The following is a 24,212-nucleotide window of genomic DNA, read 5'->3' on the forward strand; positions in this document are numbered from 1 at the left end:
ATTGGGTTCACGAAAATGTCAATAGATTTGGAGAATTGAGCCACGAATTTCAAATGCTTACACTAATTAGCCTTAATCCAATTGAGGCCCAAGAATCTCAAGAAGTCCAAGAACCCATTCAAGATTAGGATTTCTTTTCCTTAAAGATTAGGATTTCTTATTTCTTGTTTCCTAGTAATTTTATCCTTGTTTTAGTAGGATTATATTTGTAATTCTAGTCAAACTAGAATTGTTAGTTGATATCTCATTCCTACTAGAATTCTTTTTCCGATTTTAGATAGGATAGATTTTTTTAACCTTATTCTTATTCTAGTTTCCCTTAACTTCACAAAGTTTACTCATTGTAAGGCATATTTTGTAACGACCCGAATGGTCGTTTTGAGCATTTGCACTTCGTTTGGTGGTTTGAGGTCTTGAGTAGCTTCATAAGATATATTATGACTTATGCGTATCATCGATTTTGGTTTTCGGGTGATTCGTGATTGACTTGGAAAAATGATTCTCAACTAGGAAGCTTTAAGATGGAAGAGTTGATCAAGTTTGACTTTTGTGTATTTGACTCCGGTTCGGAGTTTTGATAGTTCTGTTACGTCCGGATGGTGATTTTGGACTTGGGCATATGTCCGGATTTGCATTTGAATATTTCTAGAAGGTTTTGGCACTATTTGACGAAAGTTGGCAATTTAAAGGTTTGGAATGTTCATAAGTTTGACCGGAAGTTGACTTTGATGATATCGGGTTCGGATTATGGTTCCGTGAGTTGGAATAGGTTTGTTATGTCATTTGGAACTTGTGTGCAAAGTTTGAGGTTATTCCGAACTGATTTGGTAAGGTTCGGCTTCGGCACGAGTTTTGGAAGTTGAAAGTTCATAAACTCGTCAAGTTTGGTTTGAGGTGTGATTCGTAGTTTTAATGTTGTTATGTGTGATTTAAGGCCTCAAGTAGGTCCCTATATTGTCTTGGAACTTGTTGGCATGTTCGGAGGGGGCCACGAGGGGCTCGGGTGAGTTTCAGACGTGTTCCGGACCATTTTTTTTTCATGCGAGGGTGCTGGTTGCTGCTGGTTCTGGTGTTGCGCACCTGCGGTTGGTTTGGCGCAGGTGCGGTGGTCGCAGAAGTGAAAATATGGTCGCACCTGCGATGAAGGCCGGGGGAGTTATCCGCAGATGCGGGTTTATTCTCGTAGAAGCGAAACAGGGCTGAGCATGGGATCTTCGCAGATGCGGAACTATGGGCGCAGATGCAGAACTATGGGCGCATCTGCGGCAACGCAGAAGCGATGGTTTGGGACGAGAAGCAAGATGGAGCACAGAAGCGGGGATTAGGGTCGCACCTGCGGTTGCACAGAAGTGGACAAGTGTCTGTAGGTGCGAGAGGTCGGCTATTTAGTGGTGTCTGCAGAAGCGGAATTTGTGTCGCAGAAGCGGTTGGAGGTTCGCAAATGCGGAAATGCCTGAGCAAGTTGTATATATTCCGAGGGTTCATTCATTTTATCACATTTGGAGCTCTGATTTGGCCGATTTTGGAGAGGATATTCACCACATGGATTGGGTAAGTATTTTTGACTCGATTTTGATTATATTTCATGATTTCATCTTCAATTTTGGCATTTGATTGATGATTTTAAAAAGAGAAATTGGGAATTTTTGTCTAGTTTTTTCTAAAGTGAATAATTGGGTTTTGAACATCGATTCAGAGTTGGATTTGAGTGAAATTAGTATGGTTGGACTCGTAATTTAATGGGTTGGAACTTGTGAGTTTTATCGGGTTCCAAAGCGCGGGCCCAAGTTAACTTTTTAGTTGACTTTGAGTATTTGATTAAAGATTCAACCTTTGTCGTTTAACTTGGTTGAGGCACTAGTTGCTTGAGTTATTCCTGTGTTATAAGTGCGCATATGTGTAGGGTTAAAGCCCACGTGCAAGCACCGGGGTATTTATCCATGCTCGGGGTAGTGTTTAGGCTATGACATGCCTTGAATCGATTGAGCTTTATGTTACGATGTTTCTCATATATGTAACCTTGTTGTGAACTACTTGATCCATGTTTGATGTTACATAGAGGTTAATCCAGTGTTTTCATAATCGTTGAAATTGGAATTTAATATTGCTTTCATAATCAAACCATTATTAGGTTTGATTTGTTTGGCTTTTAAGTTTTAATGGAAATCTGAAGTATGTTGAATTACGATCCTTCATTTCTACTGCAATGAACTTGTCGTAATATCAAAATTTGATTGGTTCTGTGTTAACATTCAAGAAATCTCGTAATCATCTTCCATAAAATGCATAAGTCCTTGGTTGAGTCTGTTTATTGGTTGAATCTGGATTAAATTGGGGTGGACTATAATTGAACACGTTTATTATGGATTTTGAACTTGGATTCCTCTTAGATTTGGACTTTGTTATAATTTAAGGTGAATGATCTCAGTTTCTTCTAGTTGAATGAAAAATAAATCTTCGAATTTGGTCATTAACTGTAGAGTGTTGGTATATGTTTGTTTAAGTTATTTCGATGACTATTCTCTTTTAAGGGCTTTAGATATAAACTAGTAATCATTTAAAGCCAGTAATAATCGGCGGACTTGTATTGTTCTCTTGGTGTGTAAGAATTGAATAAATATAATTTGTCTCCTCTGTATTTATTTGGTCATTTGCTAGTATTCATGATTTTGTTGTAAGATTCTGTAGCTTCTATCTTCAGTTGGAAAATAAGCTGTTTGAGAAAAATGTGAATTTCGTTAAATTGAATTCCAATTGCCTTATTAACTGATAGGTTGCTTGGTTAGCATTTACATTGGTTGGGCCGTTTGTTAGTCTTAGGAAGATACAAAATTGGATTGGGATTAAATCAAATATGATCTGTTGGTTCGAGCCATTTCATGTATGAATTGGTAAAGCAATTAAGTCATAAAGCTAGCATATTTTTCCATTTAGCAAAATAATCACTTATGAACATCCTTAGTTTGTTTTGGCTAAGTAAAGTAATTCGAGGTGTGCCATGTTGAATAAAATCCCAAAACGCATGGCCCTCACTTAATTAATTTTAACTCTTTAGAAATTGAGATTTGCCATTTTTATTAAATAACCCACGACCCTCAGATAATTACTACTAACTCTTTTATAATCGGGGTTTGCCATCAATTGAATTTTCATGGCCTCCGCAAATTTCTTTTGTTATTTTGAACGATCGTAGTTTGCTTTAGACCCAATTTATATTAGTATTGTGATTATGTATACGCTCGTGTAACGTAATTGCAAATTTAACTCTAAAAAAAAGGGACTCGAGGGATGCGTTCGCGCAGCTTCAACTAAAATTTTCTTAAATAAATAAACATTATCAATTATGGATACGTACGTGTGACATGATTTTTGACGCTCCAAAACAAAAGAGTATACGTACGCGTAACTCAATTTTTTAATTATGAATAATCAAGTAATTTTTTTTAAAAAAAAAACGGTAAAAGTAAAACGCATGTAGGATATTAAATAATTTAAGCCAAGTATAAACTATTAAGCGACCGTGCTAAAACCATGGAATTCGGGAGTGCCTAATACCTTCTCTCGGGTTAACAGAATTCCTTACCCGGTCTTCTGGTTTCGCAGGCTTAAAACTGAGTCAACCTTCCTCGGTTTGGGATTTAAAACAAATCGGTGACTTGGGACACCATAAATTATCCCCAGTGGCGACTCTGAATAAAATAAATAATCCCATTTCGATTGTCACTTAAACTGGAAAAAACTCCCTTATACCCCATCTCGGGTAAAAAAGGAGGTGTGACAATATATATATATATATATATATATATATATATATATATATATATCCATTCAGTACATAACAAGAGTTGCGGAATTTACGCTCTATCAACTTATATTCTTATGCCAACAAGGCTATCCAAAACTACACATGAGACGACACCTGTCTATGAGCCTTTAAAGGAACATAAATGTTGTAACATTACCGGAATAGGGCCCCGACATACCTATAATGTCTATAACAAAAAAGCATACCAAGATCATGGCAAGTCCAGAAAAGGAATCTCGCCTATAATCGTTGAATTGGGCAGCCTATTATGGTGGTGGAGCTTCGTCTACCTGTCTATCAGGACCTGCAATACGATATGCAACATCCACAAAAGTGATGTCAGTACGAATAAAGTACTGAGTATGTAAGGAAAGAAGCATAAATAAGAACCGTAATGTAAAGAGGAGTAGAGAATATACAACTTGTAACATATGTATGCCTCTGTGGGCGAAATCATCATCATATCATACTCGGTCGTAACAGGCTCGATAAAAATATATCCGACCATTATAAGGCTCGGTAGAATCGTACCCGGCCACATGAAGCTCGATAAAACCCAACTGATCAGTGGTTACACAATAGTTGCAATACCCGACCGACTATAGCATGGCTCGGTAGAGTAAAATAGGTGTATATATATATAATGCATGTTTGACTCATGGTAATCACCTTGTGAACCTTTCGGAATGACGTAAGGTTTGTGACCTCCGTATACGTTATTAGGGCTAAATCTTCATCATGAATCTTATAAGAATTAGGAAATACCAATAACACTGATAACATAATAATAATAGAAGAAACATCAACATCAATCGTTCCATAAGAAGGGAAACAATGTAAGTACTGCTAGCTTCTAAGAGTGGAGTATAATTGGAAGCTTGTTCGTTACATTATGCACTATCGAAGTCGCAAAAAATAAGGAAAGAGATAGCCTCACATAACTTGTATATACTTCCCAACCTCAAGCTATGCAAATCTCACAGCTCATTAGTGCACAATAAGAGAACTGATACTGTCGTTATCGTTTAGCATCGTAACTAGTATATATAAACCGCAGCCTATTTTACAATGAAACGGACATCACCTCCCCTATTTGTATGACTTCCCACAATTTAAAACAATTACCAAACAACATCAATAATAATCATATTAAGCCTCCCAAAATAGTTCATCAATCAACAACATTACTAACAAGCCTTTCAATGGATATCCCACAAGTTCTAGCTTTAACGACTTAGCCGCAACTTGGATAAGATTAAACACATATAGAGTAAAAGGTTCCTTAAATTTACACATATAGAACAACTCCAATTTGAGTGTAACTCACCACTAAATATCCTTCAAATGCAGCCACAAGAACAAGGAAGTGAAACTAGCAATCAATTCGGGTTTCTCGGTACTAGAATCACTTTAGAAGACTTGAAATCACCTAGGGTTGATATGAAAAACTGTAGAGAGTATTTTACATAACTTAAACCACTTTAAATAATCCCCCATATGAGCTAGAACCACACCAAAATCAGCAACAATAAAAAGAACAAGAAACTCACCAACGCCACGAGATTCCCGATACTTGATTTGTGTTGTTTGTACTTTGTTTAGGTCTTGAATAATGAGAGAACTTTGAGATAAAGTTCTTAGGTGTCTATGGTTTGAAGAGAGCAAAAAATAATGAGTTAAAACAGTCTTTAGGCATCTCATATATATCAATATATCTCAACAGCCTAAGTAGATCTCGTAGAGAGCTGTTACGCAGTCTCGCAAAAATATAAATATCTCTCTACTCCGATGTTGTATCGATGAACGATTTAATAAGTTAGAAACTAGATTCGTAGATCTTCAATTTGGAGTAGTGGATCAGCCTATAATTCCAAGTATATTTAGAGAAAATCTTAGTAACATTAGACTTAAATTCTAAGTAAAATTATAAACGTAAGTTGCGACAACGTTTGTCAACTTTTGTTTCATAACTCGTTTGACTTCAAGAATTATGATACGGATATTATATAATTCAAATACCTTAAAACACGACCTCCTTGGCATATTAAGAACATCTATTTTTATCCGAAAATACGGGTTACAACACCATTGATTCGTTTAACTTCTAACTTTTAATAATTATTAACCACTCTTATACACCCTTGTATTATTTAAGACCAACATGATTAACTTCTTATCATTTCAAAAATAATCTCTTCCCCGATTTACATCGACTAACTTACGACGTGATTTAACATACGCAAATATGGGTTGTAAAATGCCCTCCCAGCTCAGAGTTTATCCCGTGCTCCATCAGTTCAGGGTTCGTCAGTACCGGGTTCTACCAATGGTTATTCTAATTCTTGGGGTTCTATACAGGACCCACCACTATTTCTGGCTCGAGGTTGTTATTATTGTTGAGAGTTGGGGCATGTGAGGAAGTATTTTGGTCTAGTGCAGCCGGGAGGCCAGTCCATGGCTCCTGCACGAGTTGCTATACCACTCGCTCAGCCATCTCAGGGTGGAGGTCGTACGGGTCGAGTTCTCCCCATATGGGGAGGTAAGACATGTGGTGGTCAAGCTTGATGCTATGCTTTTCCCACCTGGCTAGAGGCAATTGTTTCAGATTCAATGATCACATGTATTGTTTCACTGTGCCAAAGGGATTTATTCATATTATTTAATCCTGGTTCCACTTATTCATATGTGTCATCATACTTTGATCATTATTCGGATATGCCTCATGATTCCTTAGTTACACCTGTTCATGTATCTATGATGGTAGATGATTATATTATTATGGACTGTGTATATCGGTCGTGTGTGGTGACTATTGGGTGATTGGAGATGAGAGTTGATATTTTAGTGCTTAGTATGGTTGACTTTGACGTTATTCTAGGAATGGATGGTTTTCACCATGTCATGATATTCTGGATTGTCACGCTAAGATCGTGATGTTGGCGATGGTGGGATTGCCTAGGATTGAGTGAAGAGGTTCTTTGGACTATATTCCATGTAAAGTGATTTCATATTTGAAGGCCCAATGAATGGTTGGGAAGGAATGCTTGGCATATTTGGCCTTTGTGAGGGATATTGGTACTGATACTCCTACCATTGATTCTGTTCCGGTAGTGCAAGATTTTTCGAATATGTTTCCTGCAGACCTGCCAGGCATGCGACCCGACAAGGACATTGATTTTGGTATTGACTTGAGGAATAAGGAAGAGATCATAGAGGAATGTTAAGGCACTTCCTTCTTTCTTTTGATATGATCTAAAATGAAATGAACATAAACGATACGCTATTCCATAATGGATATTGTCCATGTTGTTCTTTCCTTATAAAGTTATTCTAAGCATGTATGTATAATGCTTGTATCCTATTGAGGTTCATATGGATGGTATGGATGTCCATAACGTTAATCGAAGGTGCAATGACCTTATTGTCACTCCGAAAGGTTGAGAATGTGATTCCATGAGTTCAGCATGCATTATATATATGTACATATTTTACACTACCGAGCGGCGCTATAATTGGCCAGGTACGACACCTATTGTGCAACCACTCATCAATTGGGTTTTACCGAGCTCGACATTTCTAGGTACGATTCTACTGAGCCTTATGATAGTCGGGTACGTTTTTACCGAGCCTATTACTGTTGGGTACGATATGATGATAATGCCCACAGAGGCGTATGCTTTCGAGTCTGATTAGTTTTCGAGCCTATTCGAGCCTGATTAGTGTCCGGCAATGCAAAGTGCAAACTTTTACTTTCATAATTTGTGATGTTTCGGAAGTGTTTGATAACCTACGAATAAAGATATCAGTTTTCTTCCTTTGACACTCAAACCAGATTTGTTTGCGTTTATGTGAAGTTTTGTTACATATAGTGATTGTTAGTCGAGTTCCTGGCCTCAACTGTAATATATTCAGCCTAATTATTTTTTATAAATGTGTGTTTTTTCACCTCCCTCATTCTTAAAGCTCTTAACTCTAATTCTTTATATTTGCACATTGCAGGTTTCAAGTGTACTAAGTTGCTATTAGTCTTATCTTTCATAGTTTATGATGCTTCATGAAGTGTTCGTTACCCTGTGAATAAAGACATGAGTTTACTCAACTGGATTTGTTTTCATATGTCTATAGTTTGTTACGTAGAGAGTATTGGTTGAGTTCATGGCCTCAACTTTTAAAATTGCTTTCTATAAAGTATGTAGTAATATATTTAGCCTAATTATTTAGTAGACTAATTGGATTCGACTGCAAAGTCAGTTCTTAAATTTAAGGAGGTTATTCTTATCTTTTTCTTAATTAAATCGAGCAATTTTAATGGCAAGCTAAACGTTAACCTGTTAAGACTTTTCGTTAAGCTAGATCACTGATTCCTCTTCCTTGCTGACGGTTAGGGTGGGGCGAGGGGACGATATGATTAATTGGCTTAAATATCCTTATTGGTTAGGGAAAGTCGATTCTAAACCACGATTTGCTAATTTGTTTTAAACTCTACGGTGATGAAGGTATATGTGTGGACGACATTAGTACTGCAGAATCCTTGAAGTATGATTTCTCTATAATTAGATCAGCGACAAGTAATTTCTAAGAATAGTTTGGCCAAACTTGTCCCTTTTAGATAACAAAATATTTTTGTTACACCTAGATACCAAAGAAGGGATGTACATGTAACACTTGAAACCATAAGGGAGGTAAGCGTTACAAGTCAAAACCTCAAGAGATGTCTCTGTAACTATGCCATTATTTTATTAAAAACTACTAGCAGAGATTATCCAGGTGTACTATTATGAGAGATTTAGTTTTAACGCATAGAAAGATAGTTGCAAAGAAAGGAAAGGAAAGGAAAATATAAGTAGTCCACCATTCATGCCAAAGTGTACAATGTTAGTTAAATGTTCCTTCTTATTCCTTTATCTTCAATCCTAATTGATCGACCTCTTATGCAACGCATCTAATGGTTCAAAGGCAATGCAATGCTATAATAGGAAGTAATCGCAAAACCTGAGACCAAATTCAATCCAATTTCAGGACATGTAAACTTCGTCTGAGAAAACAAGTCATTCAACATAAAGCAGTCATTCCATAGAATAGCCATTTCATGAAAAAGCAACACTTACCGCTGTAGTTCCAAGGTCCAAAGTATAGTTTAATTCACGAGATCATTTAAGCACTTGCTTCAGAAGGAAATGATATAACACCATAGCTTTGAATTGTTTAATAAAAAAAAAAGGTCTCAGAGCATAGCAGTAAAAAAGGGCACACTATTGCAACATCATTGGCAATACAAGAAATTTGGTAGTGTAAACTGAAAAGTCAACAAGGAGAACTTTTTGGAGCTTCTGAATGATGCTTGGAAAAACAAATGGAGATTCAAAGTATTCTCTTTTGTTATTCTCGGCTAAATATGAGTTTTGAGGGTAACTACACATTTTTTTAGCACATGTCTGCACAAAAAGAAAAATTGCCAAATGAATTGTATGCCGCTTGCTTATGCAAGACCCCTCTGTTTGAACACATCAAGCATTGTGACCCCGATTTTTGCAGGAGACTCGCATACTGTAACCCCAGCTTCCTTGAGAGCCTTGATTTTGTCCTGTGCTGTTCCCTTTCCACCAGATACAATGGCTGCATGAGCAAGACAGATCACGGTTTAGAAAAGGAAATTAAGACTTCTTTTTACAGCACATGAAACATTAACTCTTCAAGACAATAATACAACAACTCACGAACCGAAAGGGTGAGAGTTGCTATTACAACAACTCACGGTCTGAGGAGGGTAGCGTGTATGCAGACCTTACCCCTACCTATGAAAGTAGAGAGGCTATTACCGAAAGACTCTCGGCTCAAGAACGTAAAAAAAAATGGAGCAATAGAGAAACAATAGCAACAACAATGTGATAAGACAGTATAAGCAAATAACACAAACGAATAATGACAGATCCGTGGATATGAAACTACAAGAATAGTGCAAATCCTACTGCTAATACTGACATACCCTATAGAAACAACGGACTAGGAATAGGAAGGTACCCGACTAGTACTACTACTACTACTACTGGTAAGACAAGGCAAAACTCTAGACTGTCTATCAACCCACCACCCTAGTTTTCGACCTCCACACCTTTCTATCGAGGGTCATGTCCTCGGTAATTTGAGAACTATCAACTCTCGTGAACTGAGAAAATCAAATCTCTCTGGGTGAATTTGGATTACCAAACTTACCCAGTGGATGAGAATTTAAGCAATTTCCCAGACTTCGAGGCAGGGATAAGTTGACAGTGCAGAAAGCCTGTTAAATCCAACGCGGTAGCTGCCACCTTGCTATTACAAGTAATAAATATTGTGTTCTTTCTAATTGAGGGAGTTGGGGAATGGATATAACAGTTCATCAGATTAGAATCCTTAAAGCATGGATTGATCAAATGCAGTTAAGAGGACTTCTTTCTTAACTTCTGATTACAGTTACTGTAACATGGACAGAATAAATTTTGTACTTGCTTAGCTTTGGATGTTAACTACAGTCAGAAATGCTACTCCAACCTTATTGAAAAAATTAATTTACCAACGTTTTCCTGCCCATTTTTTGTTTAGCAGAGAGGAGGTCAATCAAAAAAACCACAAGTAGATTAGCTGAACCAGAACAGTACCTCCAGCATGACCCATTCGCCGTCCAGGGGGAGCAGTTAGTCCAGCAATAAATGCAACAACAGGCTTTTGAGTTCCACTTTCCTGTTTAAGGAGCCGAAAGACACATAAATTCCCACCAATGCCAAAACAATTAAAAAAATAGATTTTTAAGAACATATCACAATTCACTGACATGGCAAGTATCCCAACATTCAGAAAATGGACATCTTTTTCCTCTCAACAATATAGTGTTTGCTAATGTAAAGAAATAAGTGATCCAGATATTTCAAGGGAAAATACATGAAGGTGTACAGTATTATCGAATATAGATTCATAAAAAAGCACATACAGGAAATTCAAAAGAGCATAATTAGTCTGGAGCAAATTTTATATCATTCCTTGATACTCCTCCAATACTTAGTAAGACATATTTTGGGATAGCTAAAGATGGATCTTTGCGATTTCCTGGTAAGGAGAGGTCGGGCGAACATAACCTTTCGTGTTGCCTAATACAGTAGGTTTACTGTGAAATTTAAACTAATCCTTGTACAGGCACTAACTTAAAACTACAAAACAAATAGTTACCATTCCATATATGGCGTTTAACCATGGTTTAGAATTTGACACAAACAATCTGCAAACAAGGTGGCGGACCCAGATATAAAATCATCATAATAAAAAGATGACCCAGCAAAGAGCATGTCAGTTATTCCATCACATACAAGAATGACCAGCATATAACACATCAGTCCTAATTGCAAACAACATTGTACTTCGTGATAGATATTAGTATTACAATTATCACTAACCTTTATCAAGGCTGCAGCATCTTCTTCTGCAGTACCACCGATCTCACCAATAAGAACTATACCTGACATGCAACAAGCACATATAACCAAGTCTTATCAAATGAAAAGCATAACAATGCACCAAGGTCTACTGGGGTTGAGATGCAAGCAAAATTAAAAGACGAGCTTGTGTAAAAGGCACATCAATCAAGTTCATAAAACATTTTTTAAATTTTGATTTAGATGAAAAGATGTAGCTTTAAGTTTCTAATTTAGGTTTAGTGACTAGATTTCTTGTGCTAAACATCTAATTTTCAAATCCTAATTATTAAAATATTCGTTCATTAAATTTTCTTAACAACTAACATATTACTGTGTCAGCCACATTCATTATTTGGACCCCACTATCTTCAAGATATAGCCTATGGACGGTAACATGGTTAGAGCACACCTTGTGTATATACTAAAGCACTGCATATTAAAACGAAGAGCTCAACTTGTGTTGCACCTGGCTTCATGGTTTAAACGCACCTCACATGCGTCTTGAGCAACATAGATATAATAAGATAAAAAAAAACTACTTCCGCTAAGCATCTAGGTGCAGATCGTCTGAATCTTGTCCTCGTCTCAACACTTTCAAATAGAGAAACTGTCTAACCCTCATACCTTGAGAAATCAGAAGGCTTGAAGAAACATGAACGCTATAAATGTATGTTTTCCTCTCATAGGAATGAAGAATCTGAAAAGAGGCTAAAAGGACTACTTTATTTGAGCAACTTAAACCTAATCATGTAGGCATCTACAAGGGTCCTGGGGGATGGTCAACTATGGATATGGCAAAATCATTTTCTATTTCGCATCTATTCGGGGTTTCCTCCCTGTCCTTTGTTAAAATGTAAAAGTATTCTACCAGCTTTTAATGTTGTTTAACTCTGAGCCTCTGTTGCTTGAATCCTTCAAAATCCTTTATACACCCGCAACACAGTTTTGTGTGGGCGTAGGTTCGCACCGGATTTGGTCAACCTAACTTGGGTACTTTGATTACACCTATGACTAAGAATTATGGATTGCTCGGGCATTTGGTTTATATCATATGTATATTCACATAACGTGCTAGAGCACTTTGCCACAGAGTTTAAGAAAAAAATAAAGACTTTTGAAACTTTTGGTCTTAAAAGCTTAAAGCATAAAAACTTTTGTTGGGGCTTTCAATTTGTGTCTCTACAAAAGCTTCTCATTAAGGGTAAACTGGGTAAAAGAGAAAGTTTGAAGTTAAATTGTTTCCAAATATATAAATGTGTCATTCCTTTTTGGAATGGACTAATAAAGAAAGTGTGTCAGATAAATTAAAACAGTGGGAGTGATGAGCATACAAGCTCAAATCATAATGCTAGAGAAGCACAAGTGGAGACCATGTTTTCTATAGCAATAGAGGCTTATTGGGTTCACGAAAATGCCAATAGATTTGGAGAATTGAGCCACGAATTTCAAATGCTTACACTAATTAGCCTTAATCCAATTGAGGCCCAAGAATCTCAAGAAGTCCAAGAACCCATTCAAGATTAGGATTTCTTTTCCTTAAAGATTAGGATTTCTTATTTCTTGTTTCCTAGTAATTTTATCCTTGTTTTAGTAGGATTATATTTGTAATTCTAGTCAAACTAGAATTGTTAGTTGATATCTCATTCCTACTAGAATTCTTTTTCCGATTTTAGATAGGATAGATTTTTTTAACCTTATTCTTATTCTAGTTTCCCTTAACTTCACAAAGTTTACTCATTGTAAGGCATATTTTGTAACGACCCGAATGGTCGTTTTGAGCATTTGCACTTCGTTTGGTGGTTTGAGGTCTTGAGTAGCTTCATAAGATATATTATGACTTATGCGTATCATCGATTTTGGTTTTCGGGTGATTCGTGATTGACTTGGAAGAATGATTCTCAACTAGGAAGCTTTAAGATGGAAGAGTTGATCAAGTTTGACTTTTGTGTATTTGACTCCGGATCGGAGTTTTGATGGTTCTGTTACGTCCGGATGGTGATTTTGGACTTGGGCCTATGTCCGGATTTGCATTTGAATATTTCTAGAAGGTTTTGGCACTATTTGACGAAAGTTGGCAATTTGAAGGTTTGGAATGTTCATAAGTTTGACCGGAAGTTGACTTTGATGATATCGGGTTCGGATTATGGTTCCGTGAGTTGGAATAGGTTTGTTATGTCATTTGGAACTTGTGTGTAAAATTTGAGGTTATTCCGAACTGATTTGGTATGGTTCGGCTTCGGCACGAGTTTTGGAAGTTGAAAGTTCATAAACTCATCAAGTTTGGTTTGAGGTGTGATTCGTAGTTTTAATGTTGTTATGTGTGATTTAAGGCCTCAAGTAGGTCCCTATTATGTCTTGGGACTTGTTGGCATGTTCGGAGGGGGCCACGAGGGGCTCGGGTGAGTTTCAGACGTATTCCGGACCATTTTTTTTTCATGCGAGGGTGCTGGTTGCTGCTGGTTCTGGTGTTGCGCACCTGCGGTTGGTTTGGCGCAGGTGCGGTGGTCGCAGAAGTGAAAATATGGTCGCACCTGCGATGAAGGCCGGGGGAGTTATCCGCAGATGCGGGTTTATTCTCGCAGAAGCGAAACAGGGCTGAGCATGGGATCTTCGCAGATGCGGAACTATGGGCGCAGATGCAGAACTATGGGCGCATCTGCGGCAACGCAGAAGCGATGGTTTGGGGCGCAGAAGCAAGATGGAGCACAGAAGCGCGGATTAGGGTCGCACCTGCGGTTGCGCAGAAGTGGACAAGTGTCTGTAGGTGCGAGAGGTCGGCTATTTAGTGGTGTCCGCAGAAGCGGAATTTGTGTCGCAGAAGCGGTTGGAGGTTCGCAAATGCGGAAATGCCTGAGCAAGTTGTATATATTCCGAGGGTTCATTCATTTTATCACATTTGGAGCTCTGATTTGGCCGATTTTGGAGAGGATATTCACCACATGGATTGGGCAAGTATTTTTGACTCGATTTTGATTATATTTCATGATTCCATCTTCAATTTTGGCATTTGATTGATGATTTTAAAAAGAGAAATTGGGAATTTTTGTCTAGTTTTTTCTAAAGTGAATAATTGGGTTTTGAACATCGATTCAGAGTTGGATTTGAGTGAAATTAGTATGGTTGGACTCGTAATTTAATGGGTTGGAACTTGTGAGTTTTATCGGGTTCCAAAGCGCGGGCCCAAGTTAACTTTTTAGTTGACTTTGAGTATTTGATTAAAGATTCAACCTTTGTCGTTTAACTTGGTTGAGGCACTAGTTGCTTGAGTTATTCCTGTGTTATAAGTGCGCATATGTGTAGGGTTAAAGCCCACGTGCAAGCACCGGGGTATTTATCCATGCTCGGGGTAGTGTTTAGGCTATGACATGCCTTGAATCGATTGAGCTTTATGTTACGATGTTTCTCATATATGTAACCTTGTTGTGAACTACTTGATCCATGTTTGATGTTACATAAAGGTTAATCCAGTGTTTTGGAGAGCGAGAAGCGAAAAAAAGCGACAAGGCCTCGATTCACCGAAGCAAGAAGTGGAAAGCGAAGGGCGCGCTTTTTTCATGGGAAACGAATTTAATACATAAATAAAAAAAATTAAATAGGCATAGATAAATGACCAAGAACTCAATAAAAAAAACAGAGGAAAAAAAAACAGAACAGTCAAGCTGGATCTTTTTTTTGCTTGATGCCATTGAATAATAAGAACGATTTTACTTCACAAAAAAAAAAAAGACAACAGTTAAAACAGTTAAAACAGAGAAAAAAATCAGAAAAGTCAACAGAACAGAGATTAACAAAAAAACATAGCAGAAACAGAACATAGAAAACAGAGCAGAACAGAGAAAAGATGAACTGAAAAAAATAGAAAAGAATAAGAGAAGAAGAGAAAATAGGGGGGAGTCTAGAGGAAGCAGGTAAAGTAGAGAAAAGCATAAAAGGAAGAGAAGAGAAGAAAGAGAAAAAGAGAAGAGAAACTTACCTTGAGAAAAGTCGTAACAGTCAAGAGAAAAGGAGGAGAAATCACAAGGTTTGCAGCAGTCACTCGAAGCATATGTTTTGGAAGAAAGGTCGCGTAAGAGTGTATTTGTAAAAAAAATTAAAAAAAACCCTAGGCAGTTGTCGACCTCGCTGAAGCGAGCTTTTCTCGCGCGCCGCGCTTCTCGCTTTTTTGCCTGAAGCGTGCACTTTTTATCAGATGCCTCGCTTTAGGGCAAAAAAGCGCAAGTCTTGCGCCTCGCCTCGCTTCTGCGCTTTAAGCGAGAAGCGCACACTTTTAATAACAATGGGTTAATCTCTTGGATGAACTTCATAATTGTTATTTAAGGGATGAAATTGTTGATTTGATTTATGATAGCACACTTTGCACATGCATACACCTTAGTATGTCATTTATACCAGTCCAGAAGTATGAAATCTAACATTCATTGATCATATACATGTATTCTTGCATATTTGCTTATGTGCGATATGATTTGGACTGGATGTCTGTGACCACACCGTGCGGATTGTATTGTTATGCATGTGAGCACACGGGGCCGATTATGATATAGCAGGTGACCACGTTGGGCGGATCTGTTATATTGAGCATGTGACCACGTCGGGCGGATGCGTATTATGATATTGAGCCTGTGACCACGCTGGGCGGACTATGATATTGAGCTTGTGACCACGCCGGGCTTATAGCACGTTGAATTGGCCGTGTTGTGTGTAGATATGGATCCATCCCCCTAGGGTCATCCTTTCATGTTTCTCTCTTGATGGTGTACACGCGGACTATGAGAACCAACGGGTTTCTGGTTGATGTGAGCTCTGGGAGAGCTGGATATTGGTTTGGTTCGGTTACTGAGAATCTAATGTGGTCATGAGGGTCGTGATGTGATTTCTATTTGGATTGTGTTGCACGCCGCAACAGAGTGATATTTGGTTATTGCATTTCATCTTTATTTGCAATTTCCTTGACTGTTTACCTGATTTACTTACATACCTTCCTTATATGCTGAAATATTGACCGAGCAAAACACTTTAAAAAGAATTGTGAGCACGAACATGGTTTTACTTGTGTTTTCCTGATTTAATCATATATTTGTTCTATACTTTTTGTAAATTTATGAACTTGTAGAGGTGACTGGCGAGTATCATTTATAATTCTTGCTTCTATTACCTCGCCGAGGTTAGTTATGATACTAATTGAGTATATGGGATCGGTTGTACTCATACTACATTTCGGCACCTTGTGTGCAGAACTTGGAGTTGATGCAGTTGTATATGGCGGGAGCTAATATAGAAGACTTGTCCTTGGTAGCTTTAGATTTGAATTCTGTTTATGTATATTTCAAATAGATGTTGTATTTATCTCATATCAGTTTTGTAAATCTAAGTCTTAGTAGCGCATGACTTATACCACCAGTCATTGGGATCTTGTATAGAAGTTCGGGTATTTTATTCATTGACTCTTATTATTCTCATTTGAGTTGTGTTGGCTATTATTTGATTTACATAGCGGGTTGGGTTAGGTTCCATCCCGGCTAGATGGATTTGGGGTCGTGACATATTTAAAGGGCTCAACATGCTGAATGGGAAGTCTATAGAGTTAGGTAAGATTCTTCAGAAGAGGAAGATCAACATAGCATGCGTCCAAGAGACTAGATGGGTGGGTACGAAGGCTCGGGATGTAGACGAGTTTAAACTTTGGTACTCGAGGCGCCGTGGGCAAGAACGGCGTAGGTATTTGTTGTTGTGAGCATTAAGCTCGTTGTAGGAGGGTTTACTATGAACGTGATTAGCACGTACGCTCCTCAGATAGGCTTGGTGGATGAGATGGAGCACTCTAAGAGTCGGCGGGATATTTGGGTATTGTAGGCGTATTAAGGTAGGGGCTATGCATAAGATGAGCAGGGGTAGAGCGACGAGGCCAGACAAAATTCTAGTGGAATTTGGAAGAATGCGGGTCCAGCAAGCTTGGAGTGGCTTACTGGTTGTTTAATGTTATTTTTAAGACGAAAAGGATGCCCAAAGAATGGAGATGGAGTACGATATTTCTGTTGTACAAAAACAAGGGTGATACCCAAAATTGCAACAATTATAGGGGTATAAAGGTGTTGAGTCACACTATGAAGATTTTGGGAAAGGGCGGTGGAAGTTTGGGTAAGGAGAAGCGTGTCTATTTTCGAGATCCAGTTCGGATTCATGCTGGGGCGCTAAACTACGGAAGCTATTTATCCGGTGAGGAGATTAGTGGAGCAGTATAGGGAAAGGAAAAAGGACATGCATATAGTGTTCATCGACCTTGAAAAAGCGTATGATAGTGCCGAGAGAAGTTATGTGGAGGTGTTTGGAGGTTAGTGCTCTTCCGATAGCTACACTAGGGTGATTAAGGATATGGACTATGGTGCTAAGACTCAATTGACGACTGTGGGAGGGGACCCGGAGCACTTTCCAGTTGTGATGGGGTTGCACCAGAGATTGGCTCTTAGCCCGTTTTCATTTGCCTTGGCGATAGACGTGCTGACGAGACACATCTAGGGGGAGGTTTCATGGTGCATGCTATTTGTCAATGTTATAGTGTTGATCGATGAGACGCAAAGCGAGTTTAACGCAAGGTTGGAGGTTTAGAGACAGACCTTGGAGTCTAAAGGTTTCAAGTTGTGCAGGACTAAAACAGAATACTTAGAGTGCAAATTCAGTGACGTGACTCATGAAACAGACGAGGATATGAAGCTTGATAGTCAAGTTATACCCAAGAAAGGCAGTTACAAGGCTGAGATGGTCCGGCACGTAAAGAGGAGAAGCATTGATGCTCGTGTTAGGAGGTGCGAGAGGTTGACTTTGGCGGGTATGAAAAGAGGTCGAGGTAAGCCAAAGAAGTACTAGCGAGAAGTAGTTAGGTAGGATATGGCGCAGCTTCAGCTTACTAAGGACATAACCTTGATAGGAAGGTGTGGAGGTCAAAAATTAGGGCAAAAGGTTAGTAGGTGGTTGATAGTTTCTCCTTTTCTTACTAGTAGTTTTAGTAGCACTCATATTCCTACATATTCTTAATTAGATCTTTTTACGTCATGTGTTCTAGTTCGCTTCTGTTATCGTATTTCTTGTTGTTAGTATTTAGTACTACTTATCCCCCCCACCCCAATATCTCTCTTCCTATTCGCTCTTGTCTCTTTCTTCTTCCTCTCACCCTTTTCGAGCCGAGCGTCTATTGGAAACAGCCTCTCTACCTTCACTAGGTAGGGGTAAGATTTACGTATACACTACCCTCCCCAGACCCCACTTGTGGGAATATACTGGGTTTGTTGTTGTAAACTTGTAATATGCTGAAATTTGTTGTAAAATAAATATTAGTGATTAATTTTTCTAAGCTCTTGCTTCAAAAAAAATGATTTATCTTTGATTTCATTCTTCTTCCTTTATTCAACACTTGGTGCAATCTTGCGAGATTGAGGAACGAGGGTTCTTTTCATCTTACATTCTTCTCACATGAGCTTGTAGGACGCTTTGCTATTTCTGTGAAAAGCTTTAGCGGGGTGCTTTTGTTTTTCCAACTTTTTTGTGGTTAGAGGAGCAAAAACCTTGAAAGCACATCAATTTAGCATCAGAGCCAGGTTCCAGGTTCGAATTCTTGAATTGCCATCTTGTTCATCATGTCGCCAGACAAGAAAATAGCAAGTTGGGGATCCTCTTCAATCGATGAGAAACTTCAGATTGAAAAATTAAGAACTACAGCCCTTCGAGAGAACGAAGAATTAAAGTGCAATTAGATGGCTTTAAAGTGCAGCAAGATGGCTTGAAGAAATCGATGGGGAATCTGACCGAATTGGTTGAACATTTGGTGATTCAAAATCAGCCACCATACAACTACCAACACCACCAAGACACAACATACCAATGTTCAGGGCGGACGTACCTTGTCTCAAGCAGTGTCATCCGACACCACTTGGTCGGAAATATTTACTAAATAGTATATGAATATCTAACTGATATGCAAATATGAGACAAATAAAAAAATTGCCATTGCATTAACATAAAAGCTCCTAGGTCACTTGGTCGGGCGTTGCAGTTTTGTGATGGAGATCAGGAGTTCGATTCCTTGTAGCTGCGTGTGTTGTTAGTGTTAGAAAAAATTTTCCCCTATATATTGTATTTTAGAAATTCTTTTCCCTATATATTGTATGCTAAAAGGATAAAAATCGAGATATTGAACCCTCGACCATTAGTTAAGGGCAAAGTTACCACTATATCACTAATTGCCTATAATATTAAGGCCATAATAAATAATTTTAAAATGAATATGGAAAAAAACAGTATTTAGTATTAATTCTCATGAGAATGTAATATATTAAAAAAATAAAATTTGTCTAGTAGAATTGTAATAATATACTTAATTGTGTTTTATTTATATATCACAGATGGTATATTTAATTTTTTATATGATGTCATTGCAACAATTGATTTATTTGATCACATCTTTAAATGTCGACACCGCTTACACAAAATCCTGCGTACGCCCCTGCCAATATTACCGCAACATCTTTCACTTCGAGATTCACTAATTCAACCTTGTAGAGCATGACATATTGAGCAAGTGGAAGAAGCTATAGCTACCATGGCATGAGAATACCGAAGCGCCATGCTCAATATGATAAAAATTTAGATTCGGAATACTTAGATAATCAAGGTAGTAAAGAGTATAAGTCTGATGAAGTTTAACATCAACGTGATAGGAGGAGACCTCAAATAAGGCAACACAATAATAATCGAGAGAGGTATCAACGTGATGATATTAAGCTTGAAATTTTGAGTATGATCGCAAATCTCAAGGCAATGAATTCATTGGCTGGCTTATAACTATTGATCGTGTTTTTGATTATAAAGAATATTTTGATGAGATGCTTAGAGGTTACGCATCGCTATGGTGGGAAAACCTCAAAGGGAGCAAGAGTTTGAAGGAAAAACATGAATTTGCACTTGAGAGAATGAAATAAGAATTGCACAATCAGTTCTTACAAGAGACATAAGAAGAAGATTCTTGAAGTTTCATTCTTTTAGATAAGGAACTTTATCTGTGGACGAGTACACAAGAGAATTTGAATATCTTAAGGCTCAAGTGTGACATTAAAGAAAAATCTAGCCGGCCTAATTGTTCGATATTTGGCTAGATTAAATAAGCCTATTGCGAATGTGGAATGGACCTTTGGAGATGTTGTCAAACTAGCCAAGGTCGTAAAGACACAACATTGGGAAGCCAAAGCCACGTTTCCATCAACTATCATAAAAAAGTCGAACACTTTAACTAGGGGAGTGCTAGTTTGAGCTCTACAAAGCCGCAATCATCTACAACAAAACTAAGTATCCAAAAAATTGAAGGGAAGCCCATAACTTCAGAATCTATTTTTAAAAGATTTCACAAATGTGGAGGACTTGGTCATATACAAGCGCATTGTCCTAACAAAAAGGCATTCACCATCCTTTAAGGAGTAACTGATGAAAAAGATTATCATTAAGAGCAGCATGATGACAAATTGGAAAAAGTAGCTCAATATGGAGATGATGGAGAATACCTGATGATCCACGATTCTTCATTCAGATTCTAGCAAGGAGTAACCACAGTTGCGGCATAATATTTTCCATACACTGGTATGCTCATCATTCCCAAAATGATGGGCAAACCGAAGTTGTCACCCGGAGTTTAGTTGCTTTGCTTCGTGGATTAATAAAGAAGAATCTCAAAGAGCGGAAATCGTTACTTCCTAATGTTTAGTTTGCCTTCAACAACTCAACCAATCGCACTACGAGAAAGAGCCCGTTCGAAGTCGTCTATGGCAAGAACCCTCTTGGACCACTTGATATTTCCCCTCTTCTTGTTACTCATTCTTTTGGTACAGATGTCGTTGATCGAGTTAAGAACTCAAGAAACTACATGAGAAAGTCCGAGCACATATTGAGAAGCAAAATGCTAAGTATAAAGAAAAGGCTACACATAGGAACCATGTGGTGTTGAAGGAAGGCCACCTAGTTTTGGTTCATTTGACCAAAGAGAGATTTACAAACCGCAAGGTTCCAAAAATACAAAAGCAAGTTGATGGACCTTTTAAGGTGCTTCAAAAGATTGGTGATAATGTTTATTGCTTGGAGCTTCCCAATGACTTTGAAGTATCATCCATCTTCTATGTAACAGATCTTACTCCCTGATATACAGATGATTCGAGGGCGAGTTCTTTTCAACCAGGAGAGAATGATGAGCATACAAGCTCAAATCATGATGCTAGAGAAGCACAAGTGGAGACCATGTTTTCTACCGCAATGAAGGCTTATTTGGGCTCACGAAGATACCAATGGATTTGGAGAATTGGGCCACAAATTTAAAAAGCTTACACTAATTAGCCTTAATCTAATAAAGGCCCAAGAATCTCAAGAAATCTAAGAAGTCCAAAATCCATTCAAGATTAGAATTCTTTCCCTTTAAGGATTAGGATTTCTTATTTCTTATTTCATATTAATTTGATCTGTGTTTTAGTAGGATTATATTTGTAGTTCTAGTCAAACAAGAATTGTTAGCTGGTATCTCATTCATACTAAAATTCTTTTTTCTGTATTAGTTAGGATAAGTTTTTCTTAACCTTATTCTTATTCTAGTTTAATTAGGATTAGTTTTCCTTAACCTCATAAATTTTACTCATTGTAAGACCTATTTAAAGGGCTCAATATGCTGAAAATAGATATTGGTGATTAGTTTTTCTAAGCTCATGCTTTAAAAATGTGATTTATCTTTTATTTCATTTTTCTTCCTTTTTCAACACTAACGTGCAATCTTACGGGATTGACGAACAATGGTTCTTTTCATCTTACATTTTTTTCATGTGAATTTTGTGAGAAGGCACGGGAGAAAATATGATATATTGATATTGTGTGTCTAATGCAATACAAGATGGGCTAATTCATAGCTACTCTATACAAAGGGCATACTACACCTATTCCAATGTGGGACAACTACATATCTATATCTAACACTCCCCCTCAAGCCGGAGCATACAAATCATATGTACCGAGCTTGTTACATATATAACCAATGCGAGGACTGGTGAGAGACTTGGTGAAAATATCTGCAAGTTGATCATTCGACCTCACAAACTTCGTAGTAATATCTCCTGAAAGTATCTTCTCTCTTACGAAGTGACAATCAATCTCAATGTGTTTAGTTCTCTCATGAAACACCGGATTTGATGCAATATGAAGGGCAGCTTGATTATCGCGCACAAGTTCCATCTGACTGATTTCACCAAATTTCAACTCCTTGAGTAATTGTTTGGTCCAGACTAGTTCACATGTTGCCATAGCCATTGCTCGATATTCTGCTTCTGCACTAGACCGAGCAACTACATTCTGTTTCTTGCTTTTCCAGGACACCAAATTTCCTCCTACTAAAAAACAATATCCAGACGTAGAACGTATATCAGAAGGTGATCCTGCCCAATCAGCATCTAAGTACCCAACGATCTGCTCATGACCTCGATCCTCAAACAGTAATCCTTTGCCTGGAGCCAATTTTATATACTGAATAATGCGGACGACTGCATCCCAATGAATATCACAGGGAGAATTCATAAACTGACTTACAACACTCACAGTATAAGAAATGTCGGGTCTAGTCACTGTAAGATAATTTAATTTACTAACCAACCGCATATAGCTTGCAGGATCGCTAAGCGGCTCCCCCTGTCATGGCAGAAGTTTAGAATTCGGATCAATCAGAGTGTCAACAGGTCTGCAACCTATCATCCCTGTCTCCTCAAGAATGTCTAAAGCATATTTCCTTTGAGAAATAACAATACCTGAGCTAGATTGAGCAATTTCAATACCTAGAAAGTATTTCAATCTGCCTAGATCCTTAGTTTGAAAATGCTGGAAGAGATGCTTCTTCAGATTAGTGATATCATCCTGATCATTGCTAGTAATAACAATATCATCAACATAGACTTGAAGCAGAGTGTCGATAAAACACAGGGTGATCAGCTTCACTACGAGTCATGCCAAACTCCTGGATAACCGTGCTGAACTTACCAAACCAGGCTCGAGGAGACTGCTTAAGACCATAAAGTGACCGACGCAAGCGACATACAAGGCCACGAGACTCCCCCTGAGCAACAAAACCAGGTGGTTGCTCCATATAAACCTCATCCTCAAGATCACCGTGAAGAAAGGCATTCTTAATGTCCAGCTGATAAAGGGGCCAATGACGAACCGCAGCCATGGATAGAAAAAGGCGGACTGATGCCACTTTAGCCACAGGAGAGAAGGTATCACTGTAATTGAGCCCAAATATCTGAGTATATCCTTTGGCAACAAGACGAGCCTTAAGTCGATCAATCTAGCCATCGGGACCAACTTTGACCGCATAAACCCAATGACAACCAACAGTAGATTTACCTGAAGGAAGAGGAACAAGCTCCCAAGTAGCACTTGTATGTAAAGCAGACATCTCGTCACTCATAGCCTGTCGCCATCCTGGATGAGACAACACTTCACCTGTAGACTTAGGGATGGAAACCGAGGACAAAGAAGATATAAAAACATAATGGGGAGATGACAGACGATGATAACTCAAACCAACATAATGAGGATTAGGGTTAAGTGTGGTCCGTATACCTTTTCGAAGTGCAATCGGTGTACTAGGAGCAGGGTTCACAGTAGGAGCAGGGTTAGGTGCAAGATGAGAACCAGTTGGGCCTGATGTAGGGCACAGACGACGATGATAAGTCAAGAGTGGTGTTCCTGTGACTGGGGAACTAGGAGGAACAACACTAGACTCCTCAATGGTTAGTATAGGTGAAACCTCTATGTTCGAAGGTGGAGGAGGAGCTATAGGAAACTCCTCAAAGGTAGGTATAGGTAAGACCTCAGATATATCATGGTGGTTAGCAGAAGAAAAGAAAGGTTTAGACTCAGAAAATGTGACGTCAGCTGACATAAGG

At 38.2% G+C, this 24,212-nt stretch overlaps 1 protein-coding gene across 1 annotated transcript in view; it reads right to left on the reverse strand.

Annotated features, from left to right (window-relative positions):
- Nucleotides 1–8,983: 8,983 nt before the first annotated feature.
- Nucleotides 8,984–24,212, reverse strand: part of LOC104225736 (succinate--CoA ligase [ADP-forming] subunit alpha-2, mitochondrial) — a 28,742-nt gene continuing 13,513 nt past the window's right edge. Inside the window, exons 5-7 of the mRNA XM_070172040.1 lie at nucleotides 11,233–11,294; nucleotides 10,444–10,525; nucleotides 8,984–9,421 (exon numbers count right to left, since the gene is read on the reverse strand). Coding sequence (XP_070028141.1) covers nucleotides 9,285–9,421; nucleotides 10,444–10,525; nucleotides 11,233–11,294 — 281 coding nt within the window. The 3' untranslated portion in view covers nucleotides 8,984–9,284. The remainder of the gene's footprint in view (nucleotides 9,422–10,443; nucleotides 10,526–11,232; nucleotides 11,295–24,212) is intronic.

The sequence above is a fragment of the Nicotiana sylvestris genome, chromosome 4 (assembly GCF_000393655.2).
Source record: "Nicotiana sylvestris chromosome 4, ASM39365v2, whole genome shotgun sequence".
In the NCBI taxonomy this organism is placed as follows: Eukaryota; Viridiplantae; Streptophyta; class Magnoliopsida; order Solanales; family Solanaceae; genus Nicotiana; species Nicotiana sylvestris.